At 37.6% G+C, this 20,209-nt stretch overlaps 1 protein-coding gene across 4 annotated transcripts in view; it reads left to right on the forward strand.

Annotated features, from left to right (window-relative positions):
- LOC126183309 (protein sickie-like) overlaps positions 1–20,209 on the forward strand; it is a 701,479-nt gene that overhangs the window by 670,004 nt on the left and 11,266 nt on the right. For all 4 annotated transcript variants that reach the window (XM_049925155.1, XM_049925156.1, XM_049925154.1 and 1 more), the window contains 4 exons: positions 15,564–15,802; positions 15,946–16,092; positions 17,478–17,720; positions 19,467–19,663. In XM_049925155.1, coding sequence (XP_049781112.1) covers positions 15,564–15,802; positions 15,946–16,092; positions 17,478–17,720; positions 19,467–19,663 — 826 coding nt within the window. The remainder of the gene's footprint in view (positions 1–15,563; positions 15,803–15,945; positions 16,093–17,477; positions 17,721–19,466; positions 19,664–20,209) is intronic.

Below are 20,209 nucleotides of genomic sequence, written 5' to 3' on the forward strand. Positions count from 1 at the left end.
TTCTATGCTCTGAATATCTGCTTTCATTGGCTGGTGAGTTCACATGACGTGCACTATGATTGACCTACAAAAGCACATCGCAATCTCCATTTCAACGCTTTGGAAACTAACGTGCCGTGTTCGGTGAAATTCAAATTTATTCTTTTTTAATATGAAAATATGCAGCATACTTGTTGCTACACATCAAATATCTTTATTTTTTTTTTCTCCCACGGCCGTTTACTAATGTGCCAGGAAGTTCAAGCTGGTGCATAAAACTTTAACCCTTCAAAGTATTGATAAGTTTTACAATTCCGAGGGAAAGTATACTGTCACTTAACATGGAAAAAGTGTATTTTCATCTGGGAGAAAGCGTATTTGTAACAGGAAAATCTGGGAATTGTTTTTCCTTGTCTGCGTATATGCCATGAAAATGAATTAATCATCAAAACCAACACATGTGCCATTGATTTTACAACAGATGTGTACCATATTTGCCACACGTTCTGTGTTGCTTTTGAACTGTTAAATATTTGTTTGTGTCTGAAATGAAAGGTAAATAAATAGAGTAGCACCAGATTTGTGATTAAGCACCTGTAATTTGTCACAGCTCACCAAAATTAACAGGGCTTCTTAGGTGAAACAGTCTGGCTATAAAATACTTGAAATTGTGTTGTTTTTGTTGTTATTGTTGTCGTCTTCAATTGAAAGAGTGGTTGATGCAGCGCTTCGCACTAGTCTAACCTTTGCTAGTATCTTCATGTCTGCATAACTACTGTAAGCTACATCATTTTGAATCTGCTTACTATATTTAAGCCTTGGTGTCCATTACTAAATTGACAGTTCTTTGGTTCCTCCCTATATGTGCTATCGATAGTTCCCTTCTTTTTGTCTAGTTGTGCCACAACTTTCCTTTCTCCCTAATTCAGTTCCATACTTTCTCATTAATTTCTTGATCTTTCCATCTAATCTTCACCATTTTTCTGTAGCACTATGTTTTAGAAGTTTGTATTCTCTTCTTGTCTAAACTGTTTATCATCCATGAGTCACTATCATCCAACTATGCACTTAAGACGAATTCTATTTGATTTTAACAAATTGCTCTTCTTCAGAAATGCTTTTGTTTCCACCATTAGGCTGCAGGTCATCTTTACTTCATTACCATCATTTTTATGTCCAATTAGCAAAAGTCATCTACTACTTCCAATGCATCACTTTGTAATCCAATTACCTCAGCATTGCCTGATTTAATTAAGCTCAAGAAATGCATTAAAATTTGTGCCACCGCCAAGACTTGAACCCGATCTCTTGCGTACTGGGCAGATGTGTTAGCCATTACACCACTGTAGCAGTGTAGGTAACACAGCTTCCCTAGTCCAATGCCCTCCCTAACACAAACTTCAATTTACGCTTTCAGCCTGTTTTCCCCTTCTTAAATTGTTGTTGTTGCCAAGGCTCTCCAGTGTTAGGGAGGGCAGGATAGTCCATGTAGCTGCATTACCTGACTGGTATGGAAGTGTAATGGCTAACACATCTGCCCAGTAAACAGGAGACCCGCGTTCAAGTCCCAGCTGTGGCACAAATTTTAATTCATTTCTTCAGCTTCTATCATTATCATAGATAAAGTTGAGACTCATCTGTCTCAAGGAAAACTTAGTTATATCAGATCTCTTCCATTCTGTCCAACTGCATTTCCAAGTCCTTGGCATCTCTGACTGAATTAAAATGTCATTAGTGAACTGCAGAATTTGTATTTCTTCTCCCTGTACTATAATTCCTTTCTAAATTTCCCTTGGTTTCCTTCCCAGCTCGCTCAGTGTACAGAGTGAATAACAACAGGCTAGGCTATGACCGTGTCTCACTACCTTCTCAACTACTGCCTCCCTTCCATGTCCTTTGACACTCATAGCTGCAGTATGGTTTCTATTTAAGTTGTGAGTAACTTTTTGCTCCTTGTATTTTATCCCAGGAATCTTAGAATTTTGAAGTGTAGTGCAGTCAACGTTGTCAAAAGCCCCTTCTAAATCTACAAATGCTATAAAAATGGGTTTGAATTTCTTCAACCGATCTACTAAGATAAGTTGTACAATCATTATCACATCATGTGTTTCTACATTTCTAGCGAAACCAAACTGGTCTTCCTCGAGAATCCAAAGTGATCTTCCTCGAGGGTGGCCTCTACCAGTTTTTCTATTCTTCCATAAATAATTCATTAATCTGACAGTTCAGTAATATTAACACCTGTCAACATGTGCATTTTTTTTTTGGAGCTGGAATTGTTACATTCTTCTTGAAGCCTGATGATATTTCCCCTGTCTCATATGTTGTGCATACCAGTTGGAATAATTTTGCCCTGGTTGGCTCTCACAAGGGTCTCAGTAATTCAGAGTGAATGTCATCTTTTCCATGGGTCTTGTTTCCATGTACACCTTTCAATTCCCTGTCAAACTCTTCTTGTAGTATCTTATCTCCTGTCTGATCTTCACCTTCTTGATCTTCTCTTTCTATAAGATTGTCCTCAAGTTTGCTTCTCAACATCTATGTAATTTTTTCACATTTCAGGTTTCCCTTCTTTGCTTAGTACTGGCTTGCCCTCTGAGCTCTTGATGTTGTTCATAAAGCCGCTTCTCTTTTCTCCAAAGGTATCTTATTTTTCCTATAGGTGGTATCTATCTTTCCCCTAGTCATGCTTGTTTTTACAGACCCAACCATTGGTTCTTTCAATTGATTCAGCTCTCATCTGTTTGTTTACTGCCTTTCTGCAATTTCTTCAGTTTTAATCTGTAGGCTATAGCCAGTAAATTATGGTCAGAGTCAACATCTACCCCTGGAAATTTTTTGCAGTCTGAAATTTGTCTTACTTTAATATAATCTAACTGAAACATTAAGTTGTCTGCAGGTCTCTTTCATGTGTACAGTGTACTTTCATTATCCTTAAACCACATGATTAAATTGTTCCCACTATCAGAATAATTTCATTTCTATCATCAAACATTGTTTCATTCTCTTCATCTGCGGCACTTGTGGGTGGTGTTGAACTTGTACTAATGTGGCAGATGTTAAATTAAAATCTGTAGTGGGGGCTATTCCTGTTTATACCAAATGACATACAATACATGATATGCAAAAAGCTCATGAATGATCCATTTCAGTTAACAAAATATCCAATCTCAGTTTCTGTACAACTCTTAATGAGTCATCAGTATTATAGCTTTCTGTTATACATGCTTCTGAAGGAAAGTAGAAGTAGAACCACATGTCCATTCAGAATACCAATTTTATTCTTGATATAAAACTTCTACTGGAATCACAGAATTTTACTGCAGTAAACTGGTAGTGACACTTGATATTTTTTTTAAATTTTATTTTAAAACTGTCATGCTGCACCATGCCAGAGGGGCATCTTTTACATGCCTGCTTTTTCAAGTTTCAAACATATAATTATGTTAATTGTAACCTCTAGCTCCTACACAATTGCAACATCATAATGGTTTGATGTTTTGCTTGTATATTATGAGATGAGTTGGATCAAAATTTCGATTCAATAATACTGTTTAAGGTTTTCTGCCATTTGCATAGATTAATACAAGTTAAAACCAAAGCGATCACTCCAGTAGGGTTGATTAATTGTTTGGCTGGTACTCAGATTAACTTCCACTGTAACTGCCTTATCATTGATATAACAGTAGTTAAACAAATAAGTAGTGTTCATCTCTGGTGCTTAACTTTCAACAAAAAGTTCCTTGCCCGTGTAAGTGCTCTTAAAGAAACATGGGAAAGCTGTAACTGTGCAGTACCTCCACCATCCACAAATATCTCAAGGAAAATAGATAAATAAATGTGTTGTAAATCTACTGAGAGAGCTTTCTGGAATTATTGTGGGCTGCTCTTCTCCATTGCATTCGAGGCTTAGTTAATTGTCAATACTTTAAGTCTCTCAGCATCATGCTTTTAACTTTTTGCTGAAACCAGGTGATTTGTTAATTTTTATCTGACCACACCACTTTTTTCTTCAATCTCCCTCCCCACATGACCCACTTACTTTCAGATCAGGGTTCATAGTAACAGTGATTGACACAGACCTGTCTCTATATTTGTTAGCTTTTCCAGATGTATGTGATGTCATACATATGCTGGACTACTCTTGCCTTCTATCACAAACTGTTGAATTTATCTCCTCATACACTTTTGTTGATTCCTCATAGTGATTGTAATTCCATCGGTGGACAAGATGTGTCATGCTAGATACTAATAACTTTTTAAGCATTGTACAGGGTGAAGCAGCTAAGTCATAACACCCCTTGTATCTCCCCAAAAGTAATAGATACAAAGATGCAGTTTGGACAGTGAATTGCAGGGACAGGGCTACTTGAATACATCACATTTCATGTTTGTGCTATTTTTTATTACAGAGATATGAGGTCATCTTTTTTTTATATATGGAACCCTATGTTAAATTTTAGCATAACATAGGCTTAAAATGACAGTTTCAAATATGTGTATATCATAATATTTAGGCGAATAGTTTTTGAGACACAGATATGTTCCTGTATTGTATTCATTCTTCAAAGCGGCGTTGTCCAATGTGACCTTTCCTGTTGACCACTGAGGAACTTTCAGGGGAGGTGTTTTCTTCCTACATCTCGATAATGCCGCAAGATGACGCATGAGGTAGCTGGAGAGAAGGATATAAATGTGCTGCTGGGCTAATGAGACATCGCATTTCTGTCACAGTTTCTTGGAGCAGCTATGTACACCAATGAAGAAAACTTAGGTATGCTTCTAGTGTATGGTGAAAGAAGAAGAAATGCTTTTAGAGCAATAAAGCAATATGGAGAGCTGTATCCTGATCGTGAGCGTCCTACGCGCCAGCTTCTTACACATATTTGCAAGAAACTACTTGAATCGGGATCATGGAACGCCATGCAGAGGACAAAACAGAAAACTGCAATTGGCGAGGTACATGAAGAGGGCGTTCTAGCGCTGGCACATAACAACCCTACTGTTTTGTCGCGATGTATCGCCTCAGAATGTGGTATAAGTCAGAGAAGTGTTTTACGCATATTGCACTGGCATAGATTTCACCCATTTCACCTCTCATTACATCAAGCACTCTCCGGTGGGGATTTTGAGCGGCGCCAGGAATTTTGCCGGTTTGCTCTGCAGCGCTTACAAGATAATCCAACATTTTTTCAACCGGTGCTTTTTACTGATGAAGTGACTTTTACCAACCACAGTAATGTGAATTTGCATGATATGCAATATTGATCAATAGAAAACCCTCATTGGCTTCGACAGGTACAACATCAGCAACTGTGGAGTGTTAACGTGCAGTACGGCATCATCGGAAATGTCATTGTGGGGCCGTACATCATTCTGGGTATACTAAATGGCAATTACTATGCAGAGTTCCTGTGAAACATTCTGCCCATTTTGCTGGAAGAGGTACCAATAACTATGTGTCAGTGCATGTGGTTCCAACGTGATGGCTGTCCTGCTCCCGGATTGTTGGGTAGGGCGATGTGCTGAAGAGAAGTGGCCAGCCCGGTCTCCTGATTTTAGTCCAGTGAAACTGTCAGAAAAAAAGCCTGTACCTTGCAAAAGGTGGGGTAGAAGATTTTATTTTTTTTAACTCGTTCATATTGTTGGAAAGGTTAGAAACCAAGTTTTTCCAACAAAATTTCTCTTGGGAAAACTTTCTGCAGTCAAAAAACTTCGAAAATTTCGGACTTTTTTCAGTTTTTTCAAAATATCTCGGTTTCATTTGCTCCTATCGCTTTGACGTCTATTTTCTTTTTTAAAGAGCACAAAATTGTCTACAAATTAGGTTTTTACCATTTTTTTCTACTCCCAGTATCATATTTCAGAAAGGCTTGTAACTCTTCTTCACTTTGTTTCATTAAACAAATCCTTTGGAAAAGAGTTAAGGATCAACAGGAGTAATTTTAGTGCTCCCAGCTTTTACAGAATTGAACGCAGAAAGGAGAGTCACAACTTTATCTTTTCTACGGAACTTTACATCGTGGAAATTGTCACCAACTATTTTTTGCTCGAAATTTGAAAAATTGGTATTTTTTGACGCGCCGTAGCGCCTTAGATATTGGGAGTAGAAAAAAATGGCAAGAATCAAATTTGTAGAGAATTTTGTGCTCCTTAAAAAAGAAAATAGACGTTAAAGCGATAGGAGCAAATGAAACTGAGATATTTTGAAAAAACTGAAAAAATTCCTAAATTTTCAAAGTTTTATGACTGCAGAAAGTTTTCCCAAGCGAAATTTTGTTGGCAAAACTCGGTTTTCTAATCTTTTCAACCATATGAACAAGTTGAAAAACTAAACTCTTCTACCCCACCTTTTGCAAGGTATATCTACTATTTGACTGGACTAATTTGACCCCTCTTGATTTTTTTCTGTGGGGAGCAATCAAACATAAAGTGTATGCCCAAATACCAACTACACCAGACGATATGAAGCAATGTATCATCGAAGCATGCGCTGATGTCTCACATGACACCCTCGCAGCAGTTCATAAATCATTCGAACGGTGACTAAAAATGTGCATTGGAGCAGAGGGGAATCATTTTGATCACATGCTTCAGAGAAGTTTCGTATCATGTACAGTATGTATTTTGCATCTTTGTGTGTGTTTGCTCCATATTGTGATCAATAGTAAATATTTTCAAATAAAAACTAAATACGTACAAAATAATAGTGACCAGTAAGGGCCTCCTCATTTACATTTGTATTTCTGTTACTTAAAATGTATTAACATCTTGTAGCATGTTAATACATTATGTGCCGGCCGGAGTGGCCGAGCGGTTCTAGGCGCTTCAGTCTGGAACCACGCGACCGCTACGGTCGCAGGTTAGAATCCTGCCTTGGGCATGGATGTGTGTGATGTCCTTAGGTTTGTTAGGTTTAAGTAGTTCTAAGTTCTAGGGGACTGATGACCTCAGATGTTAAGTCCCATAGTGCTCAGAGCCATTTGAACCAATACATTATATTGTCTACTATTTTGGTATCGCAGTTGTCAAATAACTGAATAATATTTGTGTGACATCACCTGTTTATATAAGAATATACAGCCTACAGTTGCAGGTTAACTTTATCGTTTACCTAGGTTTCAACGTTAGTAATTACGCCGTCTTCAGAACCTGCAACAAGTTAATATTATAATGCGCTAGTAAATTATATTAGATATGGTCATCCTACAGGCTGCAACATATAGTACTTACATAAATTATTATTTAAATGTTTGCCTAAAACAGGCCATGTCCTAAGTCAATTTCATAAAACTTGATGCATAACCATAAGGTTTTGTCACTTCTATTAAACCAACTGTAGAAATTCACTTTAAGCCTGTTTTATGGGCCTCGTCGTGTGACTAGAGACTGCCGACTGCGAGGGCTTCGCGGTCTGCCTCACAGAGTGCCGCACACATGCGCGAGACGTATAGAGTCAAACTCTTATTACGCACGTGTCAGATAACCTTTTTGCTATGAATTAATTACAGATAGAAGCTATTTACTGAATGATCAATTGTATCTAAAAAATAGGGCATACTTCGAAGGCTTCCAACCTATACTAGGTTTACAATAATTCATAATGCATGTGACCTCACAGTTTCTGTAATAATAGATCCTTTCCTACAGATGTTCATATGAGATTTGTTGGTCAGTTTAGAAAGCTCTGTAGTAGAATGTAAAACATAGTCATGCTGGATACTGTGATTAACTTACAATAGTAAAAGATAAAATTAATTCATAGCAAAAGCGAAGCCCCCGCGGTCCGCAGTCTCTAGTCACACGACGAGGCCCATACAACGGGCTTAAAGTGAATTTCTACAGTTGGTTTAATAGAAGTGACAAAACCTTATGGTTATGCATCAAGTTTTATGAAGTTGACTTAGGACATGGCCTGTTATAGGCAAACATTTAAATAATAATTTATATAAGTACTATACGTTGCAGCCTGTAGGATGACCATATCTAATATAATTTACTAGCGCATTATAATATTAACTTGTTGCAGGTTCTGAAGACGACGTTATTACTAACGTTGAAACCTAGGTAAATGATAAAGTTAACCTGCAACTGTAGGCAGTATATTCTTATATAAACAATATCAGTCGCTGTCGCTGCATAAAAATGTTAAAAATTATGACATCATCTGTTAATTTTTACACAAAATATCGCAGTATTGTTGGGTAAATGGGCATGTCTGTGTAAGGAGGGACTCGCGACATTTACCGTGTACTCTACACAACAGAAAAGGTTGCATTGGACAATGCCGCTTCGAAGGACAAACACAGTACGAGAACATATCTGTGTCTCAAAAATTATTCGCCTATATATTATGATATAGACATATTTGAAACTGTCTTTTTATGCCCATCATGTTATGCTAAAAAAACAAAGATGGTTTCATATCTGTGTAATAAAAAATAGCACAAACGTGAAATGTGATGTATTCAAGTAGCCTCTGTCCCTGCAATTCGCTGTCCAAACGGCATCTTTGTATCTATTACAGTTGGGGAGATACAAGGAGTGTTATGACTTAGCTACCTCACCCTGTATATACCGGAAAGAATCACTTGACCAACATGGAGTTTTTCATCTTTGTGATGTCAGATTATCACACTCCTGTCTTGTACGATATTCAATTTATTTGCCTATAAATGTTTTTGAGAAATTGCTGTCATTATACAGTGGTCAAAATAAATGTTGCGTATTGCTTCATTGTCGATACTGGACATGATAGGAAACAAAACTGATTGTTTCTGTCACGTACATTCATAAGAAAACAAAAATAAAAAAGATAAACACAAGTCTACCTGATAGACACAAATAAAAAGACAAAAACAAAATCTTACAAAAAATTCCACTGCAAAGACTACGGTTTCTTCTCACTGTCATTTTATATAACACATTGTTTTTGCACCAGTTGGCCCTCCTCTTTATTGGAGACACTTTTAACACAAGTCATCCGCCCATGTATTAGCACAAGGGGTGTACTGCAGCTATACATGATTCCACCTTAAACGTGGCTGAACTGTCTTCATAAGGGTGGCAGTCTGTGATACAGTTAGGGCATAAAAGCTGTCCTCGTTGCCTCCACACACAAATGTCATCAGTATTGTAAGGCTGAAGGCTGATACAGGTCTCATAGGGAAAGAGCATTGTGTCCGGCTGCTGCCTAGTCCATGAGTAGTTTTGTGCCCATGCAACACAAGCCCCTCTCTGAACTTCATTTAGAGGAGCCGCCATGAGATGTTTTCTGGCAGACAATCTGAAGCTGATCCTGTTATTGGAAACTTGTTCCAGATTCTAGAGATATCACTTTGACTCAAAGTGACTTTCAATGGGATGTCCACGTATCTCATTCCCTGCACCATTAGAATGGCTCTGCAGAACTTCTGTTTATACATAATTGTTGTGCAGACCATCTTGAAGTAACACAACTTTCTTGACACACACCACAAGTACTGCAGTTTTTACAGGTGACATGGTTGCCATAGACTGCACATACTGCCCGCTCATGGTAGAAATGTGGACTGTTTGCAATATAATTACATTACAAACAAACCATTGTATTGATATCATAATGCATTTCTGGATCACAACATTAAACATTTAACTTCCACCAATATGCAACATTTATTTTGACCTTTGTTTCAATCAACTATGTAATACAGTCAGTATTACATCCATAGTTGGTCGCCATTAAATTATAGCTACATGTAATAGCAGCAGGTACAGTTTGGAATTGTGTTTTGTTTGTGTTGACTGCTACACTGACACCAGTATTGCAGGATGGGCACTTCTGTGAGTGAGAGATCTTCCAGGATTGCAATGCGCATGCGGTGTTAAGACTGCTGGTTCAGTAAAACATTCTTTATTATTAGACATTTCTTGTACAGCAGGTACACATCTGCGGTCTGGGTGTTAGCTGTGGATAGTGACAGCAACTGAGTCCCCTGAGGCAGCAGAATCTTGAGTCTGTGTAACAGTGGCCGGCAGCAACAGCGGCTCTGCTGATGTGAGAGAGGTATCTACTCCGCAGCAGAGTGCGCTTACGACTGGACTGCCACACACTACCCATGGCCTGAGGTGGCTGGTGGGGCTACATATGCCCAGAGTTGAAACCAAGGCTCTCAAATGCTGGCTGGAGTGTCGGAATGTCTGGCAATGGCAACCAGTGAGGGACCTTGCCACGGCAGTACCAGTTCAGAACCCAAAACAGTCAGATATAGTCAATGGCTTGTAGACAAATGGCTTCGCCTAGTTGACTGTGCCACTCGATGAAGCTGTAACTGGTCGGCTGCACATCCAACTGACAACTGGTGTGGAGACTGTACCAGACGAATGTACAGCACTGGTGAAGTGAAGACATCGGCTAAGTTGGAAGGTGGAGGGGGGGGGGGGGGGTTAGGAATAATTTGAAATAGTATTTCGTAGAGTGCCGATCGTGAAATCGTGTGTAAATACATACTTGCCTGGACCAAATGTGTTGTGACATGCACTGTCACATAGCTGGCTGTGAAACATTGCTTCATGCCACAGCGTGTACCAATGCAGCCCAGTGCTACGGTAGACCGCTGTGTTGCAGACTGCTATGCTGACATTTTGCACCACACAACAGCAAAGTTGTACAGGTAGTTCTCCTGCATAACTTGCAAGACTAGCACACCTGGGTGAAAGTATATTGAGCTGACATGACTCAGGCACAGCCTGGGGGATGTTTCCAGAATGAATTTTCACTCTGAAGCTGAGTGTGCACTGATACGAAACTTACTGGCAGATTAAAACTGTGTAGCTCAGTCAGTAGAGCACTTGTCCATGAAAGGCAAAGGTCCCAGGTTCGAGTCCTAGTCCTGCACACAGTTTTAATCTGCAAGGATGTTTCATATCAGCACACACTCTGCTGCAGAGTGAAAATTCATTCTGGAAACATCCACCAGACTGTGGCTAAGCTATGTCTCCACAGTATCCTTTCTTTCAAGAGTGCTAACGTTGCAAGTAATGCAGGAGACCTGTGAAGTTTGGAAGGTGGGAGATGAGGTACTGATGGAAGTATAGCTGTGAGTACATGTCAAGAGTCATGCTCAGGTGCTCAGTCAGTAATGCACTTGCCCATGAAAGGCAAAGGCCCCAGGTCCAAGTCCTGGTATGGCACACAGTTTTAATCTATCAGGAAGTTTCATGTTGGTGCACACTCGTGCTACAGAGTGAAAATTCATTCTGGATTTCTGAAATTAATTTATAATGAATCTTAATTTGGAAAAAAAGCTCACATTTGAGAATAAATATGAAAAATTTGCATATTTGACCCATTTTTTATAAAATTCCTAATATGTTTGGGACACCATTTTCCTTCAATTTTTGAACAGGACATGCTAAAGGTAGGATAAATGACAGCAATATAAAATAAATCCTCTCGGTCTGTAGGTAGGGTGTAATTTTTTGATTGATATCTCCATACTCTATTCTAGTGTGCGCAATTGGATTTGACCATCGAGGCAGAGGTTTATGTATCAGTAGCCTTCGTGTTGTCACAGGATCACCATAAACAGCCTCATAATTATCATGATGTGAAGTATTTACATTTGTAGCTCATTTGTGCTCTCATGTTTGGGCATAAACTACATGTATTTCTAGAATATAGATGACATGTCGAAAACCTTCTAAAATGGTGGACTTTTTCTGTCAGTGCCTGTTCTAAATACAGAAAGAGAGATCTGAATGAAAATGATGATAATTTTTTTACATGATAAGAATGTAAGAATTCATGTAATAATTGCTGCCTAACTTTGGGTTTGATGTGTGACATAAGTCACATGATATGATGTCACAGTTATTGCCATCTATTGTGGACACAACAGATTCTCTTTATTTAATTTCATTATAAAATGGTTGTTGAAACCTGTGACACAATCAGTGGTTTTGTTTCTGACGTCAGAAGATTTTGTACTGCTAGTCATGATTTTTATGTAACATATCTTGCACAATGCTTTTCAGGATTCTTTTTAATTCGATTACAAAACGTTAAGTGTGATTCTTGCTGTGCATGGAATGCTGCATTGTTCTGGAAACTTTACTGAGTTGCAAACAAACAAAAATTTACATTACTTCTCATTTGTTTGGTAAGGTAAAATTTCTTTTACTGGATGTGAAACTTGGCCAATAATAAGTTTTCACATTTTTGTTACAATGCAGTTTGCGTTATGATGCAACAGTTGATATTGTAAGCATGTCATTTAATTTACCATATTATAATAAAAAATGCTTTTGAAAGTAGGAATTATTTCCTGAAACATGTGAGTATGAGGAATTAAGCAAAAATCATGGCTAGCAGTACCAAACCTTTTTAATCAGTACACCAATCTTCAGGCCCTTTGTGGTAAACCACATAAACGTGTGAATAACTGAGTAACTGCAATAATACAACTTGATAGAGTGCAGAATTACATCTGTGTTTGCGATAATGAATTGCATCCTTCTTTCATGCTTAGATCAATACTATAAGCAGAATGGGAGAAATTCATCATCACAAACATTGCCAATTTGGCTGTGCACTCGATAAAGGTGTGTTATGCTGGTTAACCACACTTTTAAAAGGGAGAAATTCATCATTGCAGGCATTGCTGATTTGGCTGTGCCTTCAATAAAATTGTGTTATGGTGGTTACATACACGTTTACCCAGTTTATCATAGAGGGGCCTGAAGATGGTGCCTTGTAGCATAAAATTGATAGCAGATAAAGGAACACTTTTAAACACAGTTGGAGGATTCATTCCCCACCCCCTTTAAAATAAATAAGAAATAAAAAGCTATTGGTTCTTGGTCTGTCTGAAGGTGGATACACCAAAATAATCGGACACTGTTCATCAAAATATCAAATTGTGCATCTGTGATTTTTTTGTCGCTAAACAAAGAAAATACATTGTTGAGCGGAAGATGATTGCCATGTGCGATGTTGAAGACAGTCTTAATTTTAAACTCCCATGTTGCAAAGAAAAGCAATTTGATGCAGTATTTTTTGTGCAGTCTGTTGAAAGACCTTTGTGGATACTGACGCTAAAGCTTCCTATCCTCTGAAAATAAAAAGTATTTGTGCATCATCATTCAGAGATTTGCCCCCTCCTAAAGTGGTCCTATGAAATGAGTGAAAACATTCCTTCAGGAGGAAATTGATTATGAGAAATCATGCTGTATTACAGACTGTGTGTGCATGTGTGCGCGCACACACGTGCGCGCGCTCACACACACACGCACACACACACTCAGTGAGGCTGCGCAGCACTGGAAGAACAACACTTTGCTATGGCAGATGCAGGGCTATTATATGACTCCACAGACTCTTTTAGTTTTAATGGCATTTGGGTCTTCTGAAATTCAGTTCTCTCAGATATCTCCTCTAGTCAAAGAGGAAATATGTGATGAAGGCAAAGTGAGTGAAGAAAAATTAACAGCATTATTAATATTTTTGATGTAATAATATTGATGGAAAATCTTGATAATTGAAATGTGTATAATTAGATTTTTTTTTAGAATATGTGAACATTACCATACACTTGAGCTGTAATAGTAATGGCTGGTTGATTGCAGAATTGTTTTTTCAAGATTACTTAGTAGATTAGATGCCAAGATTCGAGCAGGTGCAGAAAGATTGTTCGATTGTTCTTAATAGTGGTAAATGACCACTGCTTCTAAATACATCATCATTTATCAACAACATTAATGTTGTGTTTTTCGTGCTAATTGCACAAGACACCTGCACTTCTGGACATGGGCATGATTCTACCTGTGAAAGCAAACGAAAAAGTGGCCCTTGTGTAGGTTGAATTTCATTCCTTGAGAGAAAGTTTGTAAAGAAAAACAACATTCTACAGTTAACGTGCTATGCTGTGTCTCAACAGACCACACTGAACATTTTTGCAAATTCTGGCTTCATTAGAGTACCATTTGTAGTTTAAACCAATTTCAGTAAAGGAGGAGGCCAAGATGATTAGGGTTTAATGTATCATCAGTAATGCGGATGAAGCACAGTCTTATTGTTTCAAAGAATCTATCCCATAATTTCCATTAGTTATTGAAAGAAATTGTGGAAAATTTAAATCTCGATGGCCAGTCAGTGATTTGAACTGTCATCCTCCAGAATACAGCCCACTGTCCTATACATGTACCACATTTCTCTGTTTTTACATGATGAAGAATGGAAAGTCTGAGATGTGCATTCACCAGGTATAACAATTAAATAGTTTTATTTGCAGCACCAGAAGTAAACCCACAGATTTGGGATTAACACGATAACTAACTTCTGAAGAATAAAAATACAAACTTTCTTGACTGAATGAATACTCAAGTAATCTGTGTTCCAAAAACTAACAGTCACAGTTAGCACCCTTTTTAAAGTCTGTAGAAATTCATTTTTTAATACTAGCACTAAGTCTGACACCTCCCAAGTGTAGGAGATCTTGCAAAATAGTATTCCAAGTCCTTTCCTCTCCACGGGCCCCCTTTCAGCCAGTCCCACTTTATGGTGATGGTGAAGAGTGGAAGAGGTGATGTTGTGGCTGCAGTGAAACTGCCAGCTGCCATCACAACGCTGGCCTAAATAGTCATCTCACTTCTGTTTGATTGGCTCAAACCTAGTTTCGAAGAAGTAGGAAATAGTTCAGTGTACGTGCACTGATCGGGGATGCGCGCATGCCATGGAGCTGAGCTACTGGCGTCACCCTCGCTTAATCTGCTGCTAAGGTGGTTGGTTTGAATTTCCGCCTTACACTTACCAGAGTAATGTCATGGTGTATGTTGTGCAGGTTGCTGTTGGGACCTGTTGCACTTGTCGCCACAGTAAAGTCATTGTAGATGTTTAATCAAGTGAAACATTTCATGACTGTTACACATTCAGACAATGCTGGATGTAAGTGAGATGTGTGTTTCTATTGTGAAGGAACAAGACAAAAATTAATAGTGGTGGAGGTAATGACTGTGAGGGAGTGGTGGTGGTGGTGGTGGAAAAGAAAATTCACCTGCAAAACATTGTGCTATAGCTATGCAAGGATATGATACTGTGGGCAGCTACATTTCATCAGTTATTGCTGAGTCAGCCAGTTGGAGTGACAACACCTCTCAGTACATTATGCTGGAAGAAAAAAAATGAAAAACGTTTGTTTATTTTTCATAGAAAAAAGACATTTATAGAATTTTTTTTTACCATTTTCATCCTGTGTCATTAGTAAAGTAAAACAGTATTTGAATAAAAACGATGGCTCCTTAATTTTGTATAATTTCTTTAAATCGTTATATAAATTGGTGGTTGTGGTGTTACATGTGACATAAAAGTAAAAACCTGTTGAGTTCATGCTAAGCTACTCTTTAGTTTCCAGCACATTATAGTTTGTGATTAATGAATAATTATATCATCTAAAAAGATCAAATTTAAATTATGGTTATCCCTATGTTGTAACCAAGCTTAACTCCTGTTTAAGGAAAACCCTATTTCATGAAAAAATACGAGTCTCCCAGAGATTCACGAAAAGGGGATTTTACTGTGATACTACTTAAACCATTTTGTGTTACAGGAGTATGTTCTGCGTGTTGATCCTGTTTCCAACTTGGGTTTAAGTGCAGAGTCATTGTGGAGTTACCACATTGGAGATGTTGTACGCTATAAAGATAGTCCAGCTCCTGAGCTTTTGCCATGTGGTTATCTGGTTGGAACAAACAACAATATTTTACTTTGCCTAAAAGGAGCAGTGCATTCTGGAAGTGTGGATGCATTAGCATTTGAAACTCTCATTCCAAAGTCAATTGTACAAAGGTAAATGTTTACCAAAATTTATGGCTAGCACATTGAAATTCGCCAAGCACTGATTCTAAGCACTAGTGAAACATCTGCACAGAATTATTATAGGTAGCTATATTGTTTCGGTTGACATGCTTCAGTCTCTGAACTGCCAACAGATATGTATCATTGCTGATGGAACACCGAAGGATAATACTGTGTGGTCCAAGTGGCACTGGAAAATCATACTTGGCCAATAAGCTTGCCGAGTTTCTTGTTTTAAAAGAAGGAAAGGAATCCACAGCAGAAGCTATCGCTACTTTCAAGTAAGTTGCACAATTAGGCATTTTGCATATATGTATTTCAAAAAAGTTTTTGTACTGCGTAATGTTCTTTCAACTTTGGCAAAATACCAACCACATCTCAGTTTTCACATTAGATGGGGGAGACCTGTGAGTGCTTTTTACAGGCTTGTTGGTTGGTTGGTTGGTTGGTTGATTGATTGATTGATTTTGAGGGAGGGGACCAAACTGTAACGTCATCGGTCCCTTTGGATCAGGCAAGGATTGGGAAGGAAGTTGGCCATCCCCTTTCAAAGGAACCATCCCAGCATTTCCCTGAAGTGATTTGGGAAACTCACGGAAAACCTAAATGAGAATGGCCGGACATGGATTTGATCTGTCGTCGTCCTGAACGCAAGTCCAGCATGCTAACCACTGCGCCACCTCACTCGGTACAGATCTGGGTAGCATGTTCTTCCCAATTGTGTTGTGAACAAATATGAATTCCTAAACATTTGACACTTATAATCTCTATATCATTAGATAAAAGTAATGGAAGCTTTTCACTTTTGTCTTGAGTACAAAGGAGTTAATTGATTGCAAACTAAGTCAGAAGAGTCTTGTGATCTCTCCATTATCTTATCAACAGCCATGATGTGATGTGAGTTTAAGTACTGTTGTATCATCAGCATAACAGACTCTAATACACAGATGATTGACCGCCACACTGAAAAGGAGGAGGTTGATGATAGAGCTCTATGGAACACAGTACTAATTCTTATTAAGAAAGTATGTTTATTAATGACTGAAACAGACTGTATTCTGTTATACAGATAGGAAGAAATTGTGTCTAAGAGGTATTTCCCATAAAACTCAGTTTTGTTTGTAAGATGTCAAAACAATTGCGGTCCTATATTGCACATAGATCGTGTAACACAAATAACACAATCTTATATTTTAAAATAGTAAATTTTTTGTAAAAAATTTCCACAATAGCTTCAGTTGAAAAACAAAGCACCTGTTACACAGAAGGTTGTGTCTTTCAGTATACTGACGTAATTGAATCGACATAAGTAATTTAATTATTTTTAAGATTGTTGACACAATGGAGATAGGTCTGTAGATCTAGGTAGTTGTATACTGCCCTGTTGAGATTTTTATTGAGTTGGCAAACGCTCAGTCTTCTAAATATTTACTAAAACACAAAGAGGGCAGGATGCGTGGAAACTTTAATTTGTCCATTTCTCATTAACTCAGCTCAAATATATTGTATGAATGTTTCAATCTTATACTGTTTCCACTGTGCTGTATCTGTTGACAACTGTATCCTTAGAATATCTGAAGAAAAGTTGTTATTTTATGTGCTATTTATTATTGTGTTGTGTGCAATGAGCTCAGCAGGTATAATGACTAATGTCTTTTCTTTTCAGTGTTGATCACAAAAGTAGCAAAGAACTTAGACAGTATCTTGCAAATGTTGCTGAGCAGTGTGAAAGTAATGCTTCAGATTTGCCCTCAGTTATTATTCTGGATAATCTTCACCATGCAGCTTCCCTTGGTGAAGTCTTTAATGGATTTCTGAATGCCAAATACTCAAAGTGCCCTTATATTATTGGAACAATGAATCAAGCCACATGCTCCACAACAAATTTGCAACTGCATCACAATTTTCGGTAAGTGAATTATAACATTAAATTATTTCTTAATTGCAGGTTATTATGCAATCTACATACACAAAGACATTGTGATGGAACTTTTATTTTTATATATATATATATATATATATATATATATATATATATATATATATATATATATATATATATAATAGAGGGAAACATTCCACGTGGGAAAAATATATCTAAAAAGAAAGATGATGAGACTTACCAAACAAAAGCACTGGCAGGTCGATAGACACACAAACATACACACAAAATTCAAGCTTTCGCAACCAACGGTTGCCTCATCAGGAAAGAGGGAAGGAGAGGGAAAGACGAAAGGATGTGGGTTTTAAAGGAGAGGGTAAGGAGTCATTCCAATCCCGGGAGCGGAAAGACTTACCTTAGGGGGGAAAAAAGAACAGGTATACACTCGCGCGCACGCACTCATATCCATCTGCACATTTACAGACACAAGCAGACATATTTGTCAACAGTAACATGTGATATCAAGAGAATACTGCAGACTGAGTATCCCAGCAATGATAGACATCTGTTTTATACATACTTTTTGTTAGTTCAGGTAATTAAGTACTGAAAAAAAGTTACATTATTTAAAATATATTTTTCATTTTAACCCAGTATAACTGAATAGTGAAAGTATATATTTGCCCTCACACACTATTTTTATCGTATAAAATTGTGTCATACTTCTCTCTTTTCCAGCAAGGAATACTTTTCTGTGAAAATAAATTTAAAAAAAAAATTGTGATGCTGCCATTAACCCAATGATTGGTTTTAACCCCACAGTTCTTTATTAGACATGGTCCTTGTAGAGATGGTATGATGGCTTTGTCTTTTTCTGACCTTCGAACTGATTTTCCCAGCCAGATATATGGGGACCTTTATTTTTATGTGGATTCTGAACCACAGTCCGACTTGGCATTTTTATGTTAACAAACATTGACAGAGGCGAAGGAAATGAAAAGTGATGGGTAAAAATCCTAGAACTGACTGAGGGTCGAACCCAAGACCTTTCGATACATAGTCCACCACTTCACCACTGAGCTACCAAGCCATCAGATGATAAACTGACAACAGCAAGAAGGCTGACTTATTTTGGTATTTTTAGGTTAGGGAGTTAATATGCTATAAGTATAGTGATCTTAGGAATATGCTATAAGTATAGTGATCTTAGGAACAAACAAGTCCAACTTTTCCCAGTGAAATAATGGTGGCAGTGTTTCTGAAAATGAGGTATGCATGTCAGATACATGTTTGCATAATGTTGATTGGTAGATAGCTTCAGGGATGAAGCCATTGAGCAATAATATCTGCAATGACTTCCAATAAATTTTTTATCCGAATAATGACATTTCAGACAGAACTGGGGAATGAGTGTGACTAATTCTCTGAATAGGTTGCTGCAGTGCTATCATTGTAAACAGACCTATAGTTTTGTATGGCATCTGAATAGTTGCACATTTTTGAAAATGATGTAGGCAAAGGTAGGCTTGCTGAGTAGAACATGATATTAAGAGTTATTGTAACATCAGCAACTAACCTGCCCTGAGTTAAGATTTATATATCTCTTTTCAATGATCATTGCATTTCAACTGGTCTGTCATCTTAAAAAAACTGGATCGCATTTGATAACATCATCATTATGATTTGTGTTCCCATAATTCCATTCATTTTAATGTTTTTGCATATGGCTGTGCTATGATTTAGGTTTGGTTTAATCAATTTCCATTTTTACAGATGGGTGTTATGTGCAAACCACATGGAACCTGTTAAGGGATTCTTGGGGCGTTACTTGCGTAGACGATTACTGGAAGTTGAAGTACATGAAGGTGTCAGAAATAATGACTTGACTCGCATCTTGGAATGGATTCCAAAAGTATGGCAACATTTAAATAAGTTTCTTGAAACACACAGTTCATCAGATGTTACGATAGGTAAGTTCAGCTTTTAATAATCTTTTTGTAGTGTAAAATGTGCCTCATTCATAGATTTTAAAATAACTTAATGATTTTTGTCATGGGCTCTTATGTTTGTGTCACTAGTATTCAAAATATTTTGTCGTTTAATTTCCTCTTTATTTGGTTGGTTTGTGGTAACTAATATTCAATATGTGTATACTTGTATGGTGGTATTCTGTGTGCCTTCTTGCACCATTGTGGTTTATGCAATATGAAAAGTGATAACATTAAAAATTATAAAAGGAGATCAAGGTTTGATTACATTAAGTGGGTTCAAATGAAGGTAGGTTCCAGTAGTTAAGCAGAGATGAAGCAGCTTGCACAGGGTATATCAGCATGGGGAGGTGCATCAAACCAGTCTTTGGACTAAAGACCACGACAACACAACATTTATATCTATCTTCAGTGATACTCATTTTACTAAGGTTTGAAGCTCCTCTTCTCGTTTTTCCGTGTTTGCGATTTAAAAACTGGATTATTTCAGAAATCAGCCGTATGCGAACAGATTTAAAAGTATGGTTA

This window comes from Schistocerca cancellata, chromosome 4, assembly GCF_023864275.1.
Source record: "Schistocerca cancellata isolate TAMUIC-IGC-003103 chromosome 4, iqSchCanc2.1, whole genome shotgun sequence".
In the NCBI taxonomy this organism is placed as follows: domain Eukaryota; kingdom Metazoa; phylum Arthropoda; class Insecta; order Orthoptera; family Acrididae; genus Schistocerca; species Schistocerca cancellata.